Source organism: Pithys albifrons, chromosome 1 (genome assembly GCF_047495875.1).
Source record: "Pithys albifrons albifrons isolate INPA30051 chromosome 1, PitAlb_v1, whole genome shotgun sequence".
NCBI lineage: Eukaryota > Metazoa > Chordata > Aves > Passeriformes > Thamnophilidae > Pithys > Pithys albifrons.
This window is the reverse complement of record NC_092458.1, coordinates 55,935,975-55,960,123: the sequence shown is the minus strand read 5'-3', so window position 1 is coordinate 55,960,123 and position 24,149 is coordinate 55,935,975. Positions and strand designations below refer to the sequence as shown.

Here is a 24,149-nt window from a genome sequence, read left to right as displayed (position 1 = left end):
ACCTTCAGTTTGAAGTCTTGTTTTTTCAGTCTGCCTTATCTATCCCTTGGAGCCAAAATTCTTGATTTACATCCCTGATTAACATTCAGGGATCATGTTAATCATCATCAAAATATAACATACTTTAATAAAAGGACACATATCCTTTTGGTTTGTTAAAAAGGTCATTTTAATATCAAGACAAAGCCTTACAAGCCTCAGTATTTAATGACACTTTGGTAACTTCCTGCCAAAAAGTATAACAGCTAACCACAGAGCTAGTAAACCAAATTTATGATGAAAAAAGCAAATCACTGAATTTAGTAAAGGGAGATTATAGAATAAGAGCAATAGTGAAAACAAATTTTTAACGTTATAGATTTTTATACAGATTTTGGTAGAGATTTTATTAGAAGATGCTCCAGGAAAATTAAGATAAATAATAACAGGAGTCACTTAGTTGCAAAATGCCCTTCTGTTAACAGGAAAGCTGAGTCCAAGAACATTTCATGTGATCTTTTTGAGAGGGAAAAAATTTATTTGAATTCTGCAGCATCGTAATTCATTCAGCCCTGATGAAGAACTGTCCCTCTCTCTCCCCTTTTTTTCTGGATAGTCCCATGTACACCACGGGTTCTCAAATAAAATGGTTTTCTTTTTGTTATCAGTCAGACCTTCCTCATATCTCAAATAAGAAGCCAATGGCACAGTCTGTTCCAGTAAACTTTGCAGCTCACATGTCTGTGTATTTTTAACTTTGTGAAAATTCCAAATTACCTTCTCACCGGAGAATACATTTGGCTTTTTAAAAAGGTTTGAGTTTGCTTTGTTTCAAACTCAGTGTGTTTACATAATGGAAATATGTTGCCCATGTTTATTTAACCTGGATTTTCTTTTCAACATATGCCTTTTTATTGTTTGTTTTGTGGGCTTGTTTAAAATACCTTCCTTTGATTAAATTTTACCTCCCTACAACCAAGAGGCTCGAATTCAGGTCCAGTTGTCGATAGCTCGCCTAAAGTTAGTAACAGCAGAAAGAGATGTTTGGAATAGGCTGATCCTTGAAAGTGATACATGAACATAGTCTGAAAATGTAATTTTATTGTTCATTTTACTTTTTATAGCTCACTGATCTCTGTCAGATCTTTAAACATCATTAACAAAACATTACGAGTTTTTGTTTATCTTCTGTAGAAGTAGCAAAGCCAGAAGTCCAGGAAATCCGGTCACTGATGAGCTTTCCTCTCTCTTCTGAAGCATGTCTGTCTGAACTCCAGATTCAAAAGGTTATGGTCAGTCAGTCATTCAGAAAGGCATACTTAAATATTATGTGACTTGCTTTCCAGAGAGTACTTCTCTCTTAATTGATTATTGCAGAGAGAATCAGGGGCAACTCTCCCTGTGGCATCTGAGCTTCATTTAGGTGCCCTGGGCAAACCTGAGCCTGAGTTACTGAGCCTGCTGGGCTCTTTAATTTAGACCATGTGGGAACTGTCTGGTTATAGCAGCAAGAATAAAATAGCTGCAGTCCTATTATATACTTGGCTCAGAGAACTGAAAAGGTGAAAAACGCTATGCCCTGTCAGTAGCAGTTTTGTGATGGCAGCAGCTAAGGGAACATTTGCGTAATGTTCTTCCAGAAACAAATGCAGATCACAACAGGCAGTGTTTCATACCATCCCATACCTTACTAGTTACTTATTTAGATGTGATCGCTTCACACTTTCTTCTGTGACATTTACAGACATCAGAGTTAGATTTTGCAGGTTTTCTTGTAAATAAGCCTGTGACAGCTTCCAGTGAAAAGAGTTGCTTCAGTGGTGCATTGTGATCAGCCATTGCCATGCTGATAAGAAATGGTATCTGCACATTTTTCTAATCTCAAAAGCAACACAATGAATGTATTTTTTCATCAGTATGGTTGCAGTGCATCAAAATACTAATGTGCTGTATGCCCTTTCTAGTCAAATATTAAAGCAAATTATTTATGTATTGGTTCTGGTTTTCTCTTGAAATTGTAAGTGCTTTTAAACTGATGTTGGTCCTAAACATATGAAAATTACATATTAAAAATCCTTTGAAGCTTCTTTCTAATATGTAATGTGTGCACGTTGTATAACACATATGCTTAAGGGAATTTTTTTCAGCTTTTATAGAAGATGATAAACTTAGGAATACTGCATGAAAGAGGCAGATGCTAAGTAGCCTATGGAAAGAGGTTAGATCAGATTTAGCCAGCATTCTTTCCTGTTTTAGGAGAGAATATCAACTCTATTCCTCAAGAAAAATTTCAGCTCTAATACTGGCTTATGTTGCATAAGCTTCCAAAGATACTGAACTGTTTTTAACCTGGGCTACAGTAAAAAACCTTCTCACACTGCTGTTCCTTGAACATCAAATAGTCAGGAAGCTAAAGCACTGTCGATGAAAAGAACAGTGAAACTAGTTGCGAGTTTATTTGCCCATTGAGGCTGAATCTTTATAATCTTGTGTGTCCCTCCTGCCTTCTGCAAGGAGGCAAGGGACAAAAATATGACAAAACAGCAGTGCTAAGAAGTGTTAAGGATGTGTTGGTACAAACAAGCACATGGATGCCTTGCTGCCGAAGTTGGTTAAAGCCAGGTTGACTGTAGCCTCGTGGAAATGCATCAGAGAACACAACTGACTGAATTCACAACCTAAGAAATCCTCTCCACTTTCCCTTTCTGTGATTTACTAAAATGCTGAGCTTTCTGTATATCAGCATTGGTTTTGCCTTCCATCAGGAAGTGTCTGTAAAGCTTTTGACCCTACCTAACTAAAAATCCCTGTGTTTTTTCATGGCTACGTAAAGTCTCTATTGTAAAATTAGTTAATCAAAACATTTGTCTGTGACTTTATAGTCTTTCTGTCCACTTATTTTCATAGACAATTAATCAGTTGTCTTGAATAAGTACAGCCGATAGGCTATAGTCCAGAACACCACCTTCTTACACGCCAAAACAAAAAACTCATAGATTTTGACCAAAGCAAGACCAAAGATTCTGTGAGCCTTAAGAAGCCATTATCTGCCTGCTCAGACTGCTCAAACTCAGATGATTCTTGCAAATCCCAGTCCTACAGTTCACCGAGGATTTGTCATGTAAAACTCACTGTTCAACAGAAAGTAATTGATTTTCATTCCTGAAAACAGTATTTAAGCAGTTCATGACCTGCTGGATATTTGATTTTCCTATAAATGCTAACCAACAATTTGCTGAGCATGCAAAAGCATTATATGTATATAAATTCAAAATTGTCTTTCCTTCCTGAGTTTACCACTAGAATGAGCGATTTCAACAGAAATCAAATAAACCATGAAACCCATATATACAGACTTTAGTGTCTTTAGATGGATCTTATATATTATGAACAATGATACACTATCCTTTGAGCACATTCTCAAATATGTTCCTTTTAACATTAAAACACTTGAGTCTTCAATCTGAAGTGTATGCTCTGTGTAAGGAGTACCATGAATGTTTGAATTGCTGGATTATAATGCATGCTCATCAAGTCAGGCTGGAGGTAACCAGGTCCCTTTTAACTAAAACAGAAGAAGTGTTTAAGGGACTGTCTCTTGAGTATCATGATTTTAAAAGCAGGGTTTTTTGAACATATAATTATTGTTAATTCTATTTTAGAAAAAAGCATTTACTGTTGCTGAAGGTGAATACTGTTTAAAGTCCCCTGGTGACTTTTTCTTGTGCTGCTTAGATTAAGAATACATAACAAATGTATCCCTCTGGTTGTATGTATTTCTGAACCGGCTTGCTACACAGATTTTCAGCATGTTTTCAAGAAGAAAGGTTAACATTTCTGCAGTCCATGGTTAAACTCCCTTACATGAAACAACTGAAAAAGATGAAGTTACAGAGGGAACATGTTCTTTGTCAGTGTTAATTTTTCTTTCAGAGAAGATGACAGAACAGCTATGAACATGTGCTTGGATTTCTTTGACTTACACCAAAACTATCATGTCATCTACGGTAGGTCTTAAATTGTCTAATGTACACTTATGTCACTGAGTGAAGTAAGACTTCTTTTCTTTTGTAGGCCAAGGGTAAGGAAAGACAATGGCTGAGACACCAAGCTGTTGGAGAGCTGGATGATGCCAAAATTATTGATGGGCTGACAGGAGAAAAAGCTATATATAAACGACGAGGAGACCTTGAGCCACAAGTAAGTATCCAACAAGAAACAGGGAAAGGTGGGTTAGAGCTTAAACAGTTCGCTGACTTCATAGTGGCTGTACAGTGTCTGTGTTTGGAGTTTGGTTAAGTTATAGGGAGGAGAAACTCAAGAATCATCTCTGGCTTGGGATGTCCCTGATACAGAGGAAACCACAGGATGGAAAATTTGTTTTACCTCTTCTTATGGTTTTACATACATATTTCCTGTTGGCCAGCCTCAGAGAGGAGACACTGATCTAGGCAGTGCTTAGTTTTTATTTAATAAAACAGTTTTTATGTCCTTATTTTGTATTTTAATGACTGGAAGGCAGTTAGCAAAATACATTCATTTTGTTAGTTTTTATAAGGAAAAGGATAATGTTTTCTCACTAGTTTATTTTTTGTTAACAAATACACTGATACCCTAGACAGTTTAAAAGGTGGTTTGCAAATGTCTTTTCCTTATTCCTTGGAATGTGAATTATTTCAACTTCCACAGATATTTAGATTTACAAGAATAAAAATTATGATGGAAAAAAAAGTGTGAGGGAAAGCCATTAAGATACAATAAAGTTGATTGTTATATGGCTCAATTCAGCCATTCCTTAGAAGGTGTTATGGTTAGACCTGTGTGAGTCAGGAACAGAGAAACCACTTGAATCAGACCAACAAAACCTGGCCAGAACTAGTGGGGCTAGTCCCTAATATTTAACACTAATACTTAATGACAGATTGCAATTTTTAACTACACTAAGAATTTGGGGGTTTAATAGCTGAGTACAGAGTCTTTTTGCATGTCAGCTACCCACGTTTGATGGATCCCTGATGTTATTATTTATGCCATTTGGCCCTAATATCTATTGCTTGGAATGATTTATGGAACCTGGTACTGCCTGTGTGAAAAAAAAGATCAATAAGGGAAAAGTGATTGACTACTCAATTCTCATTTGTTTCAAAATGTCTTTTTTCCATGTATCAGTTTTAAGACTTTGTAAAAATAAATCAATAAGGAAAAGAAGAGGATACCTTTAAGTGTGTTTCTAAAAAAACCAAAATAAATGTAAGATTTAATGGGCCCTCTCACCCTTTGTTTTTGTGAGGGCAGGGATGCCACAGTCTGTGAAAAGAATAATTAAAAGAATAAAGCACATAAATATTTTACAGGTAAAAGAAACATTTCAGTTCTTTGTTTATAATAAGACCAGTTTTTTTGCTAGATCATCTTCAATAGCCTCATCCTTTAACCCAGATACATCTCATTGTATGCTAAATAAAACACCTCCCATAAATGTACTGTGCCAAAAATTGTTAAAACAGATGGGATTTGTTTTCAGGAAAAAATAATGGTTTCAGCATTAGAGTGAAGAAGAAGCTCATACTTAATCAAAACAAGATTTCAAACATTTTTGGAATGTTACTAACCTCATCAGACAAGTTTTTACAGTCGTACACGAGTCCCTGTTAGTACTGTAAGCCAAGGAAAAACATTTCCATTATGAGCTTTGGCAGAAAGAGCAAATTTTAGAGTCTCTTTGCTGAAATAAAATGTTAAGAATCAAAGCTGAAACAGAAAAAGTATTTTCCTGACAAGCATGTGTGGAATTTTTTGAGGTATTTTGTTTCTAGTCATTGAAGGTGAAGGGAAAGAATGAGTTGAGGTATCTGTCAAGGAACTAATTTGAAATAGAAAAACAAGTTAAAATGTTTTAGTTATTTACCAAAAAAAAAAATCACTGTTTGCTACATAAAATTTTCTTGCTTCACAAAGTGCATTGGGTTCTCTTTCTGAAATGTTTTATTATTACTGATGTTTAGCTTTCCCATTAACATTGGGGTTTGTTCTGTTGTGTTTCCTTTCAGCCTGGGAGTCCTCAGCAGAAACCTAAACGCTTGCGGCTGGTGGTGGATGTTTCTGGCAGCATGTACCGCTTCAACGGGGTGGATGGACGTCTGGAACGCTCCATGGAGGCTGTCTGCATGGTCATGGAAGCTTTTGAGAATTATGAGCACAAATTCAAGGTAATTGCAGCTGGGCTAGGCACTCTGTGGTTATTGCACAGGCTGTGTGGAGCAGTGGAAAAAGTGTTTCGGCAGTCAGCCTAGCCAAAGAATATTATTCATTCCCACAAGGAAATAAAGACATTAATCTATTTCTGGCAATCTGAAAAATAATATGAGTGAAAGGATAAGAAACATTACAGATTTCAGTAGGGAGGACATTGAGATTTATTGCTTTTTTCTGTTTTTGTCTGTTTCTTTGAGCAGAAATCCTTCAGCCTACAGAACACAAGTAAATATGAGCTTGAGGACATGCAAAGATGTTCTACCCTTCCACCTGCCCAGACTGCACACAGCAGTACTTTATCATGGGAAAAGACCAAGCTTCCTTGTCCTTATTTATGGTCTCTTCCAATTATTTGAAAGCAAGAAAATAATTTCTTGTACTGAAAGATACTAGGTTCCAGATGTTATTTAATGGGAGCCTCCAAAGGAAATGTAAATAAATTTAATACCCTTTTGGTCTCAGTAAACCCAAACAAGGTCTAGGATATGTTTCTTTAGCCATAAAGAAGATAGGAATGGCCAGTCACAAGTTAATTTGGGACAGATTCGGTGTTTAATGAAAGAACAGGGATGTCCAGTACCTTTACTAAAGAGCATCTCAAACACAAGACTTAAAATCCATCTTAAAAAAATGTAAAATCTAAACAAAATTAACAGAAACTTAATGCAGATCAATTCAGCCACATCTGCTTCCACATTGTTCCACCAACAACATAATCCTACAGGTTTCTCTCCTTCCATAGAATCTCATATACAAAATCAGCCCATGTGGAGGCATGTGCTTTTAGAATGTCCTCTAAAGTACAATTACACAGACTTCTATTTTTCAGGGGGAAATGGTATAAAAGGAGACAGCCATTGTTTTTAGGCTGCTTTCTTAAGGAGATGAGACATGCAGTACCATCCTCTCTGGCAGCAATGCTTTCTCACCCTTAAACTTTCTTAAACCAAGTGTGTTGCAAAACTGCAAATAAATTGAAATTGTAGTTTTGTTCCCAAAGTTGCTGCATTCCTGCTAATGTAATGAAAATAGGCTGGTAGAAAGTGATGCTCTGTAATCCTGTTGGAGGAAAATGCTGTAACCATAAACTTAAACCTTAGCCCAGAGAAGCCTTGTGGGAATTCATATATAATTTAAAAAACTATTAGAAATGAGGGCTATTGGTTCAGCTGCTCATGTATTTCCTGCTTACTGATAATAGAGAAGTCAATGACAAATATTTACAGGAATAGTTTAATTATATGATTTGCGTAGTTTGGTAAATCAGGCATATCTGAGGAACACAGATATTAGTATGGCAAAAAGCAGGATCAGCCACGCAATAAGGAGTGGACACAAGGATAAGTATCATATATTGAGGTACAGTCAACATGGCTTTTATAAAGGGAAGTAACATTTCCATGTAGATGACAAGCAAGGTTGGTTGATAGAATTACCTTAGCCAAAAACACTTGATGAAGTCCCTCACTAGAGGCTTGTGAAGAAATGATAAATTTTGGGGGATAAAAGGGAAAGCCTTCAGATAAACAAACTGCTGCTAAATATATAGGAGACAGACTAAATGGTCATTTTTTAGAGTGAAGAAGTGGAACTGTGCTGCGATATGAACCAGATCCCCATGTTGCTATGCTGTTCTGTATATTCATAAGTGATCTGTAAAAGGGGATGGATAGTGAGGCGACAAAATTTTCTAGTTATAGTAAATTATTTGGGAAAACAAATAGTGAATTCCAGCTGCAAGAAGTTGGAGAGGGACCTAAACATAAATGGTGACTGGGAAATAAAATGGTAGGTGGTGTTCAGTGCTATTAGATGTAAAGTGCTGAAGATAGAAGCAAGTAATTCTTATTTTTAAATACACAGTGAGGAAATTTCAGCTTTCTGTTAGTGCTCACTCCCAGCTATATATTAGTTCCCAAAAAAGAAATCTTGTAATTATATCGTATGGTTCTTTGAGCACTCAGTGTTCACCAGCTGTCAAAAAAGCTAATTGAATGTTTGAAACCATTAGAAGGACTGAGGATGAAGGAGAAAGCATGGCAGTGTTGCTGCAAACATCCATAGCATGTTCATATCAGGAGTAGTGTATGCAGTTTTGGTCCTCCATCTCACAAAAGTTCTCGTAGAGCTGAAAAAGAAGGGAAGAGAGGGTGACAAAGATTAGAAAGGATGTGGAAGTATCCCATACAAGAAATGGCTAAGTAGGCAAGAACTGCAGTTTGGAGGGAATAAAAATCAAGGAGCTGATAAAGTCTTGAGTAAAATAGAAACAGTTACCAAGGGACAAATGTTCATTCTGTTCTACTATGGCCACCCTGTTCCTTTTGTGAACAATGAGTTATTTTACATTTACTCAACTGAAGAACAGAGGACAGTGGCTTAGAAGGAGATAACACTGGGAAAAGGTTCACTGCAGTGGTAGATAATGAGCTGTCCTTATTTTCAGTTTATCTCTAAAGCTGAAAACCTAGATGTGACCTCAAGTGCATGGTAAGGGAATGACATGTAGAAGTAGAAATACAGCCAGGACACTGTGGAGATTAGTTTATGAACTATGAACTGTCTTCAGTGATTTTAAAGTCTATGTGTCAGTCTTCAGAGCGTAAGAGAGCCTGTGATTGTTTTAAAATATCACTGATTCCATTCTGTAAAACTCTTGATATTTTGCAAGATGCCGCTAATTTTTTTCAGGACAAAGCTGACAGTTTGGTATGTCAGCAAAAATAGCATACATTTCTCATGTCTAAAAGAGGAACCATTTGAAGAAGATAGACCACACAACTGTGTAGTGTGTGATGAGAAGTCTGCAGTTTATCTCTTTTTTCTTTCTTTTGCTTATCCTCTTCTGGCCTGGTTTTATAAAAATAGACTTTTTTGGCCTTCAAATATGTGTGTTGATATCTATTCCTGTTGTAAACCCATCTGCAAGGGCCACAGCAACATATGCTGCAAATTGGAGGGATTTCTTGTCCAATGTTTTGAACCAAGGGTATCATCAGATTTATTGAGCAAAGGGAATTTACGTAAAGTTCCCTTCTGCTATCTAACTGCATTGCAAACTTTGGAAAGCAATTCCTGGCTTTTGCTCAAGATCACTTTTCTGATGGTGCTTGGTTTGGTTCTCTGCTAATTATCGTTGTCAGTTGGACAGATGGGCTTTTCCTTGGCTGTTTTATTCTACCAGCTGAGGTTTCCCAGTGAGTGATACCCCTTGGTATCATGAATGATGTTGTTTGTCTGATTGGTCTTAACAGCACTTAGTAAAAGTAGAAAATACTCTCTCCTTGCCTTCTTATACAGAAGAGCTAAGTATTGGGTATGTGACTGTACCCAGCAGGTAATGAAGTTATCCTCGAAGAAAAGGCAGAGAAGCACCAGCAGGTATTTGTCAGCTTTTTACACTTGCGTGGGTCATCCTCCCTCCTTCCATTTCCCGTAAGTGCAGGCAGTGAATCATTCTGTGTCAAGGTGGGAAATGGGAGGCCCATTGCACAGTCAGGAAATCTGTTTAAATTAACAGACGTGTTTCAAAGCCCTCCTCCAATGTCATCTCATCCACTCTTCCTCTGAAGTGCTTAATTAAAGAAAAGAGTGGGAGTGACTGAGATAATATTAGGCACATTGTGAGTCTTAGCCTAATAATGGAAGTTAAGTGTCATCCTACAAATGCCCCTTGGCCCCTTTAAATGTGTGGATTCATCACTTATATATGTACGTTATAATAAGCAAAATATTTTGCAGCATTAAAGTTCTTCCATCTTTTGAGCATCTCATTTTATGTACCAGTTGTTTGAAAATGTACAGAAGGGCAGTTCGTTCTCTGTTTTATGTGAGGTACACGTTCATCACAAACCACATGCTTTTACATCATCTCTGATTACCATCATTTGCACACATGATGGCAGATGGAGGAGACATGTCTAGTGAATTATCCAAGAGCAGTTTTATGAAGCCTTTAAAATATTGTAAGTGACTCAATAAATAACATGTTATGTAACTGGTAGGAAAAGCCTGAATTCTTATTTATAGCTATATTAAAGGCATATTGCAGATTTTTTTATGCCTCTTTCAGCATTCTGTGTTTGTAAAATTTACTATGGAGGCAACACTGCTAATTCAGGAAAAGAAGAAATGGTCCACATGCTTGGCAGAATAGTTTCTTTTAAATAATAAACAAAAGGTTTGAAATAAATTTAGGGAAAAAATATTCAATGTTGTACAAAGAAGAGATGAATTTATAAAGGTTTGCCCTCCAGCAGAGTCCTGTCTAATTCACACTGCCTTTTACTTTCAGCACACATCTTCTTTCAGCTTTTTAAATGCCTTCAGAAATTAATCCTTTTGCCATGGCAGCTGCAGAAGACAAAGTCTTCCATTTTACCCATTTTAGGCAGCAGCAACCATCCATTCAGTACACAATGTGACAGTGGAATAGAGATTGTTTTAGCCTTTCCTTATGGAAAGAAACCAACAAATTGATGCTATATCAAGAGACATATTTATATGTTGTGTACTCACAGCTCTGAATAGAGCAGTGCTTGTCTCAGTGTACCTGAGGCTATTGGAAAACAAGCTGCTGTGTACCACGGTAATATATTAATTCAATTAAGCCTTCACTATGGCAAACATGTATTTTGCTGCTGGATTTGTCCTGAGAGCCTTTGCTTGCAGCGTATTTTGTAAAATAAAACAAAAGTCAGTTGCAAGTAAGATCGTGTCACAGCTTTCCTCTCACTTGTAACTCCATCCACATAAATTCTCCTAGGGAATTTATAAGAAAAAAGCATCAGATTGGATCCTTGCTTTTCAAAGCCTTCTTCAATGCTTGCTTTAGCTGTTGCAAAGGAAGGAAACTGGTTTTAACAAAGCCTTCATGTGCCTGCATGTGTTGGGATTCCCAGCTGACCAGGGCTATGGAGCTGTCTTCACCTTTTCTTGACAATGACTGCACCAAGATCATTGGAAATCACTAAGGGTTCATTTGCTAGAACACAGATCAGGAGGAGGTAGTAATTTACTGCAAGAAAACCTGGGTAAGAGATTCAAATTCTTTGCGCTTTCAGAGTGAGCTTCTTTGCTGCAGTTTTACTCCTATCCCATACTCTGTATTCCTAAATTGTGACAGAATCCATTCATTGCCCTGGGCAAACATCTCCCTTCTGTCACTTCTAAAGCTTGGCTGTGTGCCTGCTCCCATCCCCCCCTTCCAGGCTGCACTTCTGTGTTGACTTAAGTCAATCCAAGTCACTGCAGCTACACTCCCATCCCCTCCTTTCTTTGCTGGGCACATGCCCTCACAACCTCACAATTTGGGAAGCTGAGCTGCCCAAAAGCCACCTCACACTCATTAGGTTTTGGCTACTCCTGGTCCTTGACTTGACTTCCAGAGGGATCAGAGGTCCATGAGGACCAGCACATGAGGGCTGGTGACCACAGCTCTTCTCTTCCACAGCATGGCAGGATCTCACTGTTTTTCAGGAGGCCCTACTTCACCCAGAATGCATCACTCAGGATGAAGCAAACAGCCACTTCTTTCCTGCTGCCTCACCAAACATTTTTAAATCACAAATAGCATAGTAAGCTGTCAGCAAGGAAACAAGGAAACTGATAACATCTGTTAAAGATAAGCGCAGTACTGGAGTGCATGCATGGGCACACACAAAGAATAACAAGCTGAGAGGGGGCAGACAGGACACGATGTTCCCAGGTGAATGCCTTTACGTGCCTGTGATAGTTTGCTCAGATCATTTCAGCCTCGCCTTGCCTGTACTCAGGTCGTGTGTTCCCACCTTGTGCAAGAATGTGGAGGGGGCCCAGCTGGAGGGTCAACATCTAGTGTTTCATCTGGGAGCTACAGCAGTTTCCCTTACACAGTCTGTCACATCGAGTTTAAGCTCAGGCTTTGGAGATGAAAGGTTGGTCTGTTACTGGTATGTGCCAGGAACCAAAATGATATTCCCAAATGGCAAAGTTTGCCCTATTTCCATGAACACAGTATGGCAGAGCTGATACCAGGACAGCCAGTGGGAGACGCCCAGGAAACCAGGAAGGAGCTTTCTACGAAGGAATCAGCCTTTTTACATGGGAGAACGACGGCATATTGCTTTACATAGTTATGTTGTTGATTTAAAAATTACGTCTAATACAAATCTGCTCAGCAAAGGATGCGCAAGTTTTCATAATTAAAAGCCTACTGTGAAGATGTGTAGAAATTTCTGACATTGCATAAGAACCATGAACTCTGGACATTTTCTGCTCCATTAAACCACTGCTTTCTTTAGTTCCTCTGATTTGAATTAGCTGTACATTTTAAAACAATATTCATGCATGCATTCCTTGTGTGTGGTTAAGGATTTATTAAGCAGGATTTATTCTTGTTTAAATTAGGTAGTATGCTGAATGTAACCTCAGCATTGTTCTGAAAATTTGTGTATTTTCATTTGCCATGTCTTTTCAGGAATGGAAGAGTTTGAAGCATTACTAGTGGTATGAAATAGGTTTTGAAGAAAAAGCATGTGCCAGAGTGGAAGCTTTACATGAGGCTATGTAGCAAATCCTAAACATGTAAGAGCAGAGGAGAACAGGAATGAGAAAAACCACCAAAGTAGAAAGAAATGGAATTGTATGGGGACTAGACTATATAAAGAGGAGGAGAAAGTCTGGATTATGTGAGGCTGTCATAGAACAGTCTGACCTTGGGTGAAATAATCTACAGTATGTGGCTCGCCACCTTTAAAAGTGTTGTTCCAGCTGCTGTAGCTTTCTTTTGTTATATTTTTAAGCAGATTGTTGATGTGGAAACAAAAAGAGCATTGTCTATAAAGAATGCCATTTCTCCACTCTCTAGGATCAGACATACCAAATCAGTTTTCAGTAAGCAAGAAAAGATAGAAAAACTTTGAGAAACAGACCTGCCTTTTACCTAATGATCATGGGGGAATTAGGGATGGTGAACCCAGCAGGAACAGCAGTATGTGAAAAAGAGAAAACAGAAAGGCAAAATATTGTATGTGGCTCCCTGTCAGCTAAAGGCAGGTCTGTATTAGCTAGTCAGGGGGAAATACAGGCACATTCATGCCGAGGAATTGCCTGCTTAGGTCTCTCTGGGCTTGGGATGTCTGTGCTCTGTTGCTTGGTGTGGACAGCTCTTAAATCCGTTTTTGTCCTGCTCATGAATTCTCCCTGGGGTGACTGCCACATTCAAAACACAAAGGGCAGGTCAGGACCTTGCCATAATTCAGCTTGTCTTGGTTTACATGTAACAACAGTGAAATTCTCACATAAAACAGAGGCCTTCCTAATATTGTATTATTTGCTCAACAAGATATTTGCACTGTTACAGTTCTATATATCATCTTTGCAGCATCTTTCACTAGAGAATCATGTGCACACCATCTCCTTTGAAAACATACAGAGGCTCTTGGAATTCACTTCTCTACATACTTTAAGCAGTGGCTTTGATCTGTTATGCACAAAAATAAGGAGTGCTGATTTTCAAAAAAGGCAGCTTGTAATACTTTTTTTTTTCAAAGCAGAATAAGGTCACAAAAAAAATCCAAACATAGGAGCTACTCTCAGACACTGTGCTTCTTGTTTGTCAGACTCAAGAGGATGAAAACTGCTGCTTTTAAAAATATATGGACAATGTGAGGGGACAAGATCTTGATCTTACACACCATTGCTCTGCAGCTGGTGGGATGATGTGAAAAACAAGTAACTTTGATTTCATTATGTATCAATTCTTTCCTATGCTTTCATGGCACTAAGGAATTGAAGTAGTTCCCTAAAGCAGCTCATAAACAAAAGCATGGAACAGTATTTGGGGTTTCTTGTTGAAAGCAAATTGCCTTTGATCTGTCTTGTATCATTGAGACCCAAGGGCCATTCGTGACTAACAGATGACTGATGATGTTTCTTTCTTGTAGTATGATATTGTTGGACATTCCGGAGATGGCTTCAACATTGCGTTGGTTGGGAGTGACAAAGTTCCCAAGAACAACAAGCAAAGATTAGAGATTCTTAAGGTAAATCCTACTGATAAGTGATGCTGGATAATTATGGACTTTATGACTGCAAAGATAAAATCGTGGGTGGGTCACAGAATGCAAAACATGAGGAAAGTAAAAAGGAAAGACAAGAAAGCAAAATCTGTGTATTTGCATAAAATTGAAACAGGACCTTTCAGAGACATGGCAGAAAAAAAAATTATGCCAAAATGGTAGAAGCCTTTTCCTGGACTGCTGTGTCATAAATATGTCATTTTGACTACCTGTCAAAGGATAGGGGAAGTTCCAAGCATTATACAATGATTTAGATAGCTCTGTCTAAATCATGTGGTGATATTATTAGTGCCTAAGTGACTGATCTGAACTGTAGAGAGATTCCAGGTCAGCAATTTAGCCTGGCACCTTCAAGGAAATGTGCATCACAGTAGCAGTGGGAAAATGTGTCAATGCTGAATTGAAAACATGTTAAATCACAGTTGCAAACTGGATGCATTCAGCAAAACTTTACTAGAATGAAGAACATTTGAGTATATTTTAGGATTTACCTGTTTGGCAGCTTGATAGGTTAGAACTGTGTATTTGAGCTTCTTTCAAAAACTATTTTTGAAAGATTGAGATCTACTTCAGTTAAAAGGACTGAATTAAGTAATGTCTAAAATTCCTTGCCTTCTGCATAGGAAACAGCTTCCTCAAGGAAAACAGTGTGTTTATTTTGTAACAGCTCAAGCAGATTGTTTCATCATTTTTAAATCTGACTGCTACTGTTACAAGTCAGATATTTGATGGTAACTATCACACTGTGATACTGTGACACTGCTAGGAGCTCTGGTGCTAATTATGAACAGCCAGGATTTTGAATTATGGTCACAGTATTAGGAAACTAAGCCCTGTTTTCTTCCTTAAATACATTGGACTGTAGATACTCAAACTGCAGCTGACTGAAGTATTTTACCTTCCCTAAGACCCAGTCTAGTTAGGTCCCTATGTGGGTTTTGATTGTTTGACCTACTACGTCTTTAGGAAGTGCTGTCTATCATAAAATATGATGTATTATGTACAAAAAGCTGCATCTTCTGTTATATCTGGAGCACTGTCTGCATTTCTGATGCATCCTCTTATACAGCATAACAGAATATTTACTCGCTCCTAGCTGGAATGAATGCTTATTCCTAAAGTCATCTGACATATTTCCACATGGTATGCTGTGCACACAGACTATGCATGCCCATGCTCAGTTCTGCATGAGTGGAGACCATACCTTGGAAGGGACAGAGCATGCCATTCGTGAAATCACCAAAGAAGAGGCCGATGAGTATTTTGTCATCGTCTTAAGCGATGCCAATCTCGAGCGATACGGTATTCCACCAGCAAGGTTTGCCCAGGTCTTGACCACCAATACTCAAGTCAATGCTTTCGCCATATTTATAGGATCCCTGGGAGACCAGGCAGATAGGTAAGTAGGTTTGTTTTATGCCTAATATTGCTTGCCTTCATTTGTCATAAGTCTAAATTGTGCTTTAGTTGCAGTGAAGTTTGGCATAGTTGCCCATGCTGTTGTTCTGCACTAAGGTTTTGATCATGGTATCATAAAATCATAGAATGGTTTGGGTTGGAAGAGACCTTTAAATATCATCTGTTCTAACCCTCCTGCCTTGAACAGATATGTCTTTCACTAGACCATGTTGCTCAAAGCCCCATCCAATGTAACTTTGAACACTTCCAGAGAGAAGGTGCCCACAACTTCTCTGGATAATCTGTGCCAGTGCGTCATCACCCTTATTTCAAAGATTTCTTCCATATCTCCAATCTAAATCTACCCTCTTCCAGTTTAAAACTGCTAAATCTTTTCTTATCATTACAGGCCCTGGTGAAAAGTCTGACTCTGTACTTACGAGCCTCCTGTATTTATTGAAAGACCTCAGTAAGGTCTCTCTGGACTTTTTTCTTCTCCAGGCTGAACAGCACCAGTTCTCTCAGCCTGTCTTCATAGGAGAGGTGTTCCACCTCTGACTGTTTTTGTGGTCCTCCTCTGGACACGGTCCAATATGTTCATGTCTTGTTGTTGCTGAGGATCTCAGACCTGTACACAGCCCTCCAGGAGGGGTCTCACAAGAGTGGAGTAGAGGGGCAGAATCACCTCCCTTGACCTGATGGTCACCTCTTTTGATGGAAAAAATCCAGGGTATAATTGGCTTTCTGGGCTGTGAGGGCACATTGCCAGGTGATGTTCAAGTTTCCATCCACCTTTTCTTTTATTATTAGTATACTAGTGAGAAGCTGTAGCTTCTGACATGCATCAAGGCAGAGACTGGCTTGTGGGTCCCGCAGACATCCCTTGTGGTCAGCTATTTCAGAGCATTCTGTGCATCAAAAGGAGGCAATTGAAGCACCCTCCCACTGGAGGATGTGCACTATTTCCTTATGTAATATCACTGTGTGATTATAACAGAGACATGGTGCCTTTGTCACTCACTGCCCAGTATGTGGTTCCAATGTGTGTAGGCCTAAGAAACAGGATTAAAACAAAAGAAGCTGGAGTTTAATGGTCTGGTTTTAGTTCTACTACATAATTTCATTTTAAATTGTTTGGCAACAAGGGAGAAAAGGGAAATTCTATCCCAGGTGTCCTTCCAGGTTCCACATCCACTGAGGACCAGTACATGCAGCAAAAACCCACATATATAGAGAGAGTGTCTTTTCTGCTTCTGTTTGAGTCTCCAACTAGAGCACAATGAGAGAAATCCCAAAGGGATACATAATTTTAATCAGTACAGGGTTGAAAGATACAGCTGCACAGCCACCATTGTGGCTGCATTATGTGTCAAATGAAAATCCATTCTGAAACATTATAATTACAGAAAGTCCTTTTACTTTTTCTAGGAATTAAAAAAAATAGAAAGTCATTGACCATATCCTGCTGTGTAAGAGGAAATCTTATAATGGCCCAGTTCACTGGGTATGGAAAATGCACACAATGCTGTCACTGAAATGAATTTCTATGTACATGGAAGTGCAGAATTAGACAAAGCCTTCCTGTAAATGCTGTGGGGGAAGGAGAAGGGAATTCTCTGTTGCTGCTTTTTTTAAAGCTAATTTAAAAAGTAAGGCTTGACTTAGCATTGGAGGAGTGGTGTGGAGCATAAACTCCTTTAAATACAGTGAAAAATAAATCCCAAACGTGCTGACTGGATGTGAGGGGTTGGTAACATGCATCTCGTTGAACTTTTTTAAGGGGGATTAAGCTATGAATAAAAATGTGTCAGGTAAATACTGTCAGAAAAATGCATTTCCATCTAATCTGCTGCAATCTCCTTTAGAATCTGCATTTAGATTCATGGGAGTTGTTGAACTGAAAGAGCTGTGGGTTCATAATAGTCGAGTTAGAGTGAGTATCTTCATTTCCACTGGAGATCTCTGGCTGCCATCAGCAAACCAGTTGTGGTGACACCTCGTGGCGTCACTGGTACCTTGATCAAAGTGGAGTTTTGGCATGTCAGAAAGAGGACATGGAGAGAAATATCTGGAAACGTTCTTGTTTGTCTTCCCTGAAAGGATCTCTGTACCTTAGCTGCTCTCAGTGTTTCCTCCTACTGCTGCTTTCCCAAACCTTGAATTACACGGTGACAACAGTGTGAATGGCATGGATTGGGAAGGTATTCCAAAGGACAACATCTGTTCTTAAAAAAATCTGGCTTGTGGTAGGGAGGATGATTTGAGATGCTAATTGTGTCTTGTCCCTCATTCTGCTCCTTAGGCTGCAGAGGACGCTGCCAGCAGGTCGGTCTTTTATTGCCATGGATACCAAAGAGATCCCCCAAATTTTGCAGCAGATCTTCACCTCTACCATGTTGTCAAGTGCCTAAGCATCACTGATGTCATGCTGCGTGAATTTAAAGAAGAAACCCACTCCTGCTGGAGATATAAACCCTAAAGCTGACATAAACGCATTTATTAATACAATACATACTGTTCTCCAATCAGCAAAGCAACCCAAATCTACGTGACAGCCAGGCTATAAATTTTCACACAAAATCTCTCAACCAACTTAGCACATTCAAAGAACTGCAGTGGGGCAGAGGATGGCAACAGATGTTTTTCCGGAGGGACAAACAAATCAAGGACAGTTTGTGATCATTCCTCTGCCTGCCATGTTGCCAGCACTGCAGTTATCATCTCACCCTATTTTATTAAACACGGTTCACTGGGATTTGGTAATATTATGCAAGGCAGAGCCAGACAATCTGTTTGAGTGTTTTGCGTACATATGTTTGAATGGGTAGTTAACTCCATCTCTGATTTAAGCAGGACTGCTCTTGTCAGGCAGGAAAACCTTCCTTCCTTTGCTGTTCCTTTCTTGTTTTGATGGGCATCAGAGGCTTCACCCCGATGACGATAACAATGGAGCAGTTTGGAAACAATAACCATCACATGTAAACATTCATTATCTGATCAGGCACGGTGCTCAGAGTTGTCAGATCTAGAGAAAGTGGCTGTTAAGAAGGAAAGGAAAACAAAACAAAAATAGATTCCTTCAGTTCTGTCTGTGAAAAGTAAGGGGTAGTAATGGTCAAAAAGGTCTTAAGAACCCAATCATCAGTTTTTCCTAGGAGAGAACTACCACAATGGCTCTGTTGCATGGCCAGTGATGCTGTCCCACTGCACTGTTGTACAGAATCCCTGGGATGGCCTCAGCACATGGGGGTAACTTTAACATCATGAGACAAAAAAGTTACTAATGCATTCATGGTCTGTTTTTCTTGTGTCTTTTTGAAGATGAAACTGGAGGAGAGGTTTTGGCATGAGAAAATAAGTTATTGTTTTATAAAGGAAGAGGAAAATTTCTATTTTAACAAGATATCTATGTTAGAGAATATTTAATATCCAAGTTAGTTATAAAGACTTAGTTTGTAATTCAGTCAGTTGGTGTTTGGTTTGTCCCATGAAGTGGTAATTCCTCTTTTTCTACTAAAGAAGAGATACTATGTAGTTCTTTGGGAACAGTGGAATACTTGATGAATTGAATGTATGATTTAATTAAGCTGGGGCAGGGGATGTGCATCATTACTGATACTCTGCTGATATTAATTTGAGGATAACTGAATAGAAGAAGGTTCAGGAAGAGTTCATATAAAAATCTGAAAGAGAAGTTGCAATTCTTCTAATAGTTCTCTTAATCCTGCAGTTGCTCAAACTGCACCATGAGCAGTATGTTTGGTGGGAAGGAGCCAAATTCATTTAATCTTGTTAAGTACAACCACTGGTTTTTTAAAGGATCATTCTCTACTCCATCAGTCCTGCAGAAAAAATCTTTACCAGACATTTTTCAAAGACTTGTTAGTATTGTTATGATAGCTATGTATGTGAAAACAAAGAGGCTGAAGATGTAATTCCTGCTGGGAGAGAAGGGAACTGGGAGGAGAAGGTTGAGAAGGTTATCCCTCTTTGAGACAATGACATGTATATGCCCATACACACAGATGCTACTATTTCAAAATAAAAATACCTTGATCCTGTAAACATATGATGAGATACCAAATGCAATAAAGAATTGGCATATTAATAAAGCTATTAGTAAATGTGTTTTTACATGAAAATTCCTTCAGCACTTCTGCTTTTATTACCAGCAGTCCTGAAAAAAGGAAGCATTTTCTTTCAGTTAATTAACAATTGCACTGTATGCTTTCTAGAAAACTTGACTGGATAAAGTTTCTCACCTCAGATTTATGTGCAGTAAAATGCTATTATCCTTATCATAAAAAAATACGTGCCTGTCACATGAAACGTGAGTGTTTGAATTTTTGTCTGTCAGTACCCCCAGGAAAGTCAAGACCCTTGTTTCTGACAGTCTGTCAGCATTTTGTAATGAGACCCTTCACCAACAGATTTACATGGTTGGAGGGTACTTTGGACACCCTTGTTAGAGGGAATTCAACTGAGCGAAACCCCTTCAGCAGGTCCTGCTAAGGTGTTATCCGCTGCTGCCAACTGCAAGGACTCGGAATAACACTCTTTTTTAATACAAATTGTGATGGGTTAATAAGATTTGAAGCTTGTCAGTGATAGTTTCTGTCAATGGGTTCCTTCAGAGAATTTTTTTCACCCTACCAACACAAAGGTTTTGGGAGTTGAAGTGCCGGGACTGAGAACAAAGGAGTGGTAGATGGCTCTAGATTTCCACTGAATGGTGGGGCGGAGGTGAGAAAACAGACTCAATGCACCTGGGAGGGGGAGAGGTTTTTTCCTGTGTGCTGGCTTCACTTCATTTTGGGCAGCTGCTGGGGAGAGCCACTGTTTGCTAAGCTAGTGAGAGCTCCTTCTGGCTCTGCTCTTTGCCTTGCCCCCTCCATCTCTGGGCACCCTGAACTTCAGAGTGAGAGGAGGGTCACGGCTTTTTCGGGACACACTGCAGATCTTCTTTCCTGGGGACTGACTTCGACTGCAAGGAGATTTCTGGGAATTACCACCACTCCCCAACTCCCAGCTTTTCCTTCTTTTGAACAAAGAATAAGGAGAGACAGTCTACTCTTCCCCACGGGAAAGGCTCCATCCTGCACCACGTGAGTGTCCACTCCTTGTCTCTGCCTCACTGGGAAAAGACGGAATTCACCTCGCATCCAGCCGAGGTGTGACACTGACACTGTCCCTAAATATAATTGCACCAGGAGGAACCCACAGTTTTTGGAGGTTGTTGGGGTTTTTTGATGCTGGGGGAGTAGTTTGCTCTGGTCTGATCATAGTTATATCTATATATAGTAGTTAAGAACAGTTATCCTTCTTATATACAATTTCTAATTAAAGTTTTGGTTTTCCTAAATTTAATAAGGGGTGATATGGTTATTGAGGAGTAATCCTCTCCTTTGGTTTTGGTAAACATTTCAGTTTCCCTCAAACTAAGACAGTTTCTAACTGCAAAAATACATCTTAAAGCAATCTACTGATACATACATTAAGCAAGCACAAACTCTCATACTAATATGCTATGGGGTAAGCACAAATCCAAGCTGTAGTCCCAAAAGGAGCATTTAATGCACAGAGAGTATATTTCTCACCCAAGGTGTACCTCTGGCTGGGGAAGAAGATGGATTCAGCCCATCAACTGACCCCAGCAGTTTCAGTGGAGGTCTTGTTCCACTTTCCCCCTACCCTCAACTTACTTTTATAGTATTTTCTTTATGTTGGGTGGAGTTTGAGTGACTCTAGTCATAAATACCTTTTGTTTCTGATTGGTGTAAATTTCTCTTGCCATACCTAATGACGGGATGGGGGTTGGTCATGGCTTGGCATCTGAGGAGGGGGTTTGACATGGTTGTTGGCTTCAGCAGCAGAACATCTTGATTCTCCCTTGGCAAAGAGGTGCTATGTGGTCTCAGTACCACAGTGTTCCCCCATTCTACTGGGGTTGAATGGAGGGGGGGCAGGTAGTCTCCACTTCGTTCCACCCTCCTTTCTGTTCCTCTGAGCAGATGATTATGTTGCATGGGGGGAGCATGTTGACCTTAGTCCGCCCAGGCAGTTGCAGCTGCTTTTTACTGTCCTTTTTACTTAAATCCTCAAGATTTAACCCTATCCATCATTTCACAGTGCTATTTAAGGGAAACTCTACAGTAAATCTAATTTTGAACCTTTTGTTTGATTATCCCTATAAATTATATTTCATGTTGCGTAGTACAAAGATCAGTGTCTACAGAGCCATTGTTCTGTCTGCTCTCTTATATGGGTCTGAATCCTGAGTCATCTATCACCACCACCTGCAGCTTCTCGAACGCTTCCATCAGCGCTGCCTCCGTTCAATCCTAAACATCCACTGGTCTGATTACGTGACCAATGTGTCTGTTCTTGAACAGGCAGGGGTCAGCAGTATCGAGGCCATGCTGATGAGAACACAGCTACGCTGGGCAGGGCACGTCTCCAGGATGGAGGATCACCGCCTTCTGAAGATTGTGCTCTATGGTGAACTCGCCACCAGCTGCCGCAAGAGAGGAGCCCCGAAGAAGAGATACAAGGACTCCCTGAAACAAGACCTCAGCCTTGGCCATATTGACTGCCATCAATGGTCCACTCTGGCCTCCAATCGGGATTCATGGAGACACACCATTCACGACACTGCTGCTTCCTTTGAGAATGCACGGAGAGTCAGTCTCGAGGAAAAAAGACAACGCAGAAAGAACCGTTCCTTGCCAATGTCACCCAGGGAGACGTTCCGCTGTGCCTTTTGTGACCGGACCTGCCTATCCCGTATCAGCCTTTTTAGCCACCAGCACGCTTGCAGCAAACATGGGTAGTGCCCTTCTCAAATCTTTGTTTGCAAAGCCTAGCCATGATGATGATGATATTTCATGTCATGTCACGCTATTTCAAGTTACCTTTCTGTAGTGTTTGGTTTTATTCTTTGTTTCAGAATACGTCTCTTGTCTTTCAGTTCATGTTTCATGGGCCAATAGGATAGGGCCATGTCCAGGGCCAGGCCTGGCCGTGAGGGTGGCAGAAGAGAGTGTAAGCAGTTCTAAACCTGCCCTCTCATAGTTGATAGACATTCCCCCTTGTCCTATCACTACATGCCCTTGTGAAAAGTCTCTCTCCAACTCTTGTAGGCCCCTTTAGGTACTGCAAGGCTGCTACAATGTTTGCTCGGAGCCTTCTCTTCTCCAGGCTGAACAACCCCAGCTCTCTCAGCCTGTCTTGATAGGAGACATGCTCCACCTCCTCTGGACTCACTCCCATAGGTCCATGTCCTTACTGTGGTGGGTTCCCAGAGCTGGATGCAGCACTGCAGGTGGGGTCTGACGAGAGTGGAGTAGAGGGGAAGCATTACTGGTAGGTTTGGAGAGAAAGAGAGAAGAAATTAGTGAAACGTTTTTAAATTTTCAGTTCTGAGGGAAAGGTTTTGGGATTTGTATTTAGTAACACTTCATTGCAGAGCATATTTGACCCGGCAGTGTCTCTCTAAATTTCAAAAATCCAGGGCAAAATTTTCCCCAGGCTGTGCATCTCTCACCTGCTTTAATGTCCATTCCTACCCCAGGGAAATCAAAGCATCAGCTGTGCTTTTCCCTGTCGCACAAGGACCCACAGTGTTATTTCTCTGCTGAGAAATCAGCAAACATTCTTCTTTTAAGTCCCTGGAATTTGCAGATCTTCCTAATATGCATTTGTTTTTAATTAATGAAATACTTAAGAGTAACATGGCTTTGTGTAGCTAACAGCAGCACCAGTGCCTGCTCTCACTGCAGTGCATGCACCAGGGCTGCATGTCACTCATCCCCTCGGAAAGTGTGTTAAGGTATTTTTCCTCTCGTCTCACGGTCTATTAAGGCACTTCTGCACTCATCAGCTTTTATGGAAAGCTCTGTTTTGGTGAATGAATAAAGCTGCTGGTTGGAGCAGGTCCTGACCTACTGCTAATGCTTTAATAGCATTAGTCACGTTAGCTGTAGTGATTTTAATTACCTCTTATGATGCAGAATTTGGTCTTTTTCTGTTTCTGTATATAATGTGTTCATACCCACTAGCAGTTAGTAACAGTTACTAACAGTCATCTGGGATTATTATTTAACTGAGGTGCAAAAACAACAAAAAAGTACAGAAAGCCCAGGGAGATGTGACTTCAGTCAAAGCAAAGGATGTTCCACAATTACAGACATAAACAGCTTCATGTGACTGTATAGAAGCAAAAGATTGGCATGAAGTACAAGGAGAGTTAGGGGAGACACCTAATCTTTGACTCCAGCAGTCTATTTCTTTTTTCACCTCTTTCCTTTACCAGCATTAGGTGTGAAGCGTAATTATGAATGTCATGCTAGAGCTTATCCATTAGCCTGGTAAAATTAAGACTAATCCTAATGGCTGATAAAATATACTGATATAATATTTGAATAAACACACATACAGCAGGAGATACTGTTTTATATG

At 39.6% G+C, this 24,149-nt stretch overlaps 1 protein-coding gene across 1 annotated transcript in view; it reads left to right on the top strand.

The window, feature by feature from the left end:
- Positions 1 to 19,804, top strand: part of VWA8 (von Willebrand factor A domain containing 8) — a 184,299-nt gene extending 164,495 nt beyond the window's left edge. The window contains 5 exon segments of the mRNA XM_071550531.1: positions 4,054 to 4,179; positions 6,030 to 6,188; positions 14,160 to 14,258; positions 15,455 to 15,693; positions 17,995 to 19,804. Of these exon segments, the coding sequence (XP_071406632.1) occupies positions 4,054 to 4,179; positions 6,030 to 6,188; positions 14,160 to 14,258; positions 15,455 to 15,693; positions 17,995 to 18,103 (732 nt within the window). The 3' untranslated portion in view covers positions 18,104 to 19,804.
- Positions 19,805 to 24,149: the final 4,345 nt, after the last annotated feature.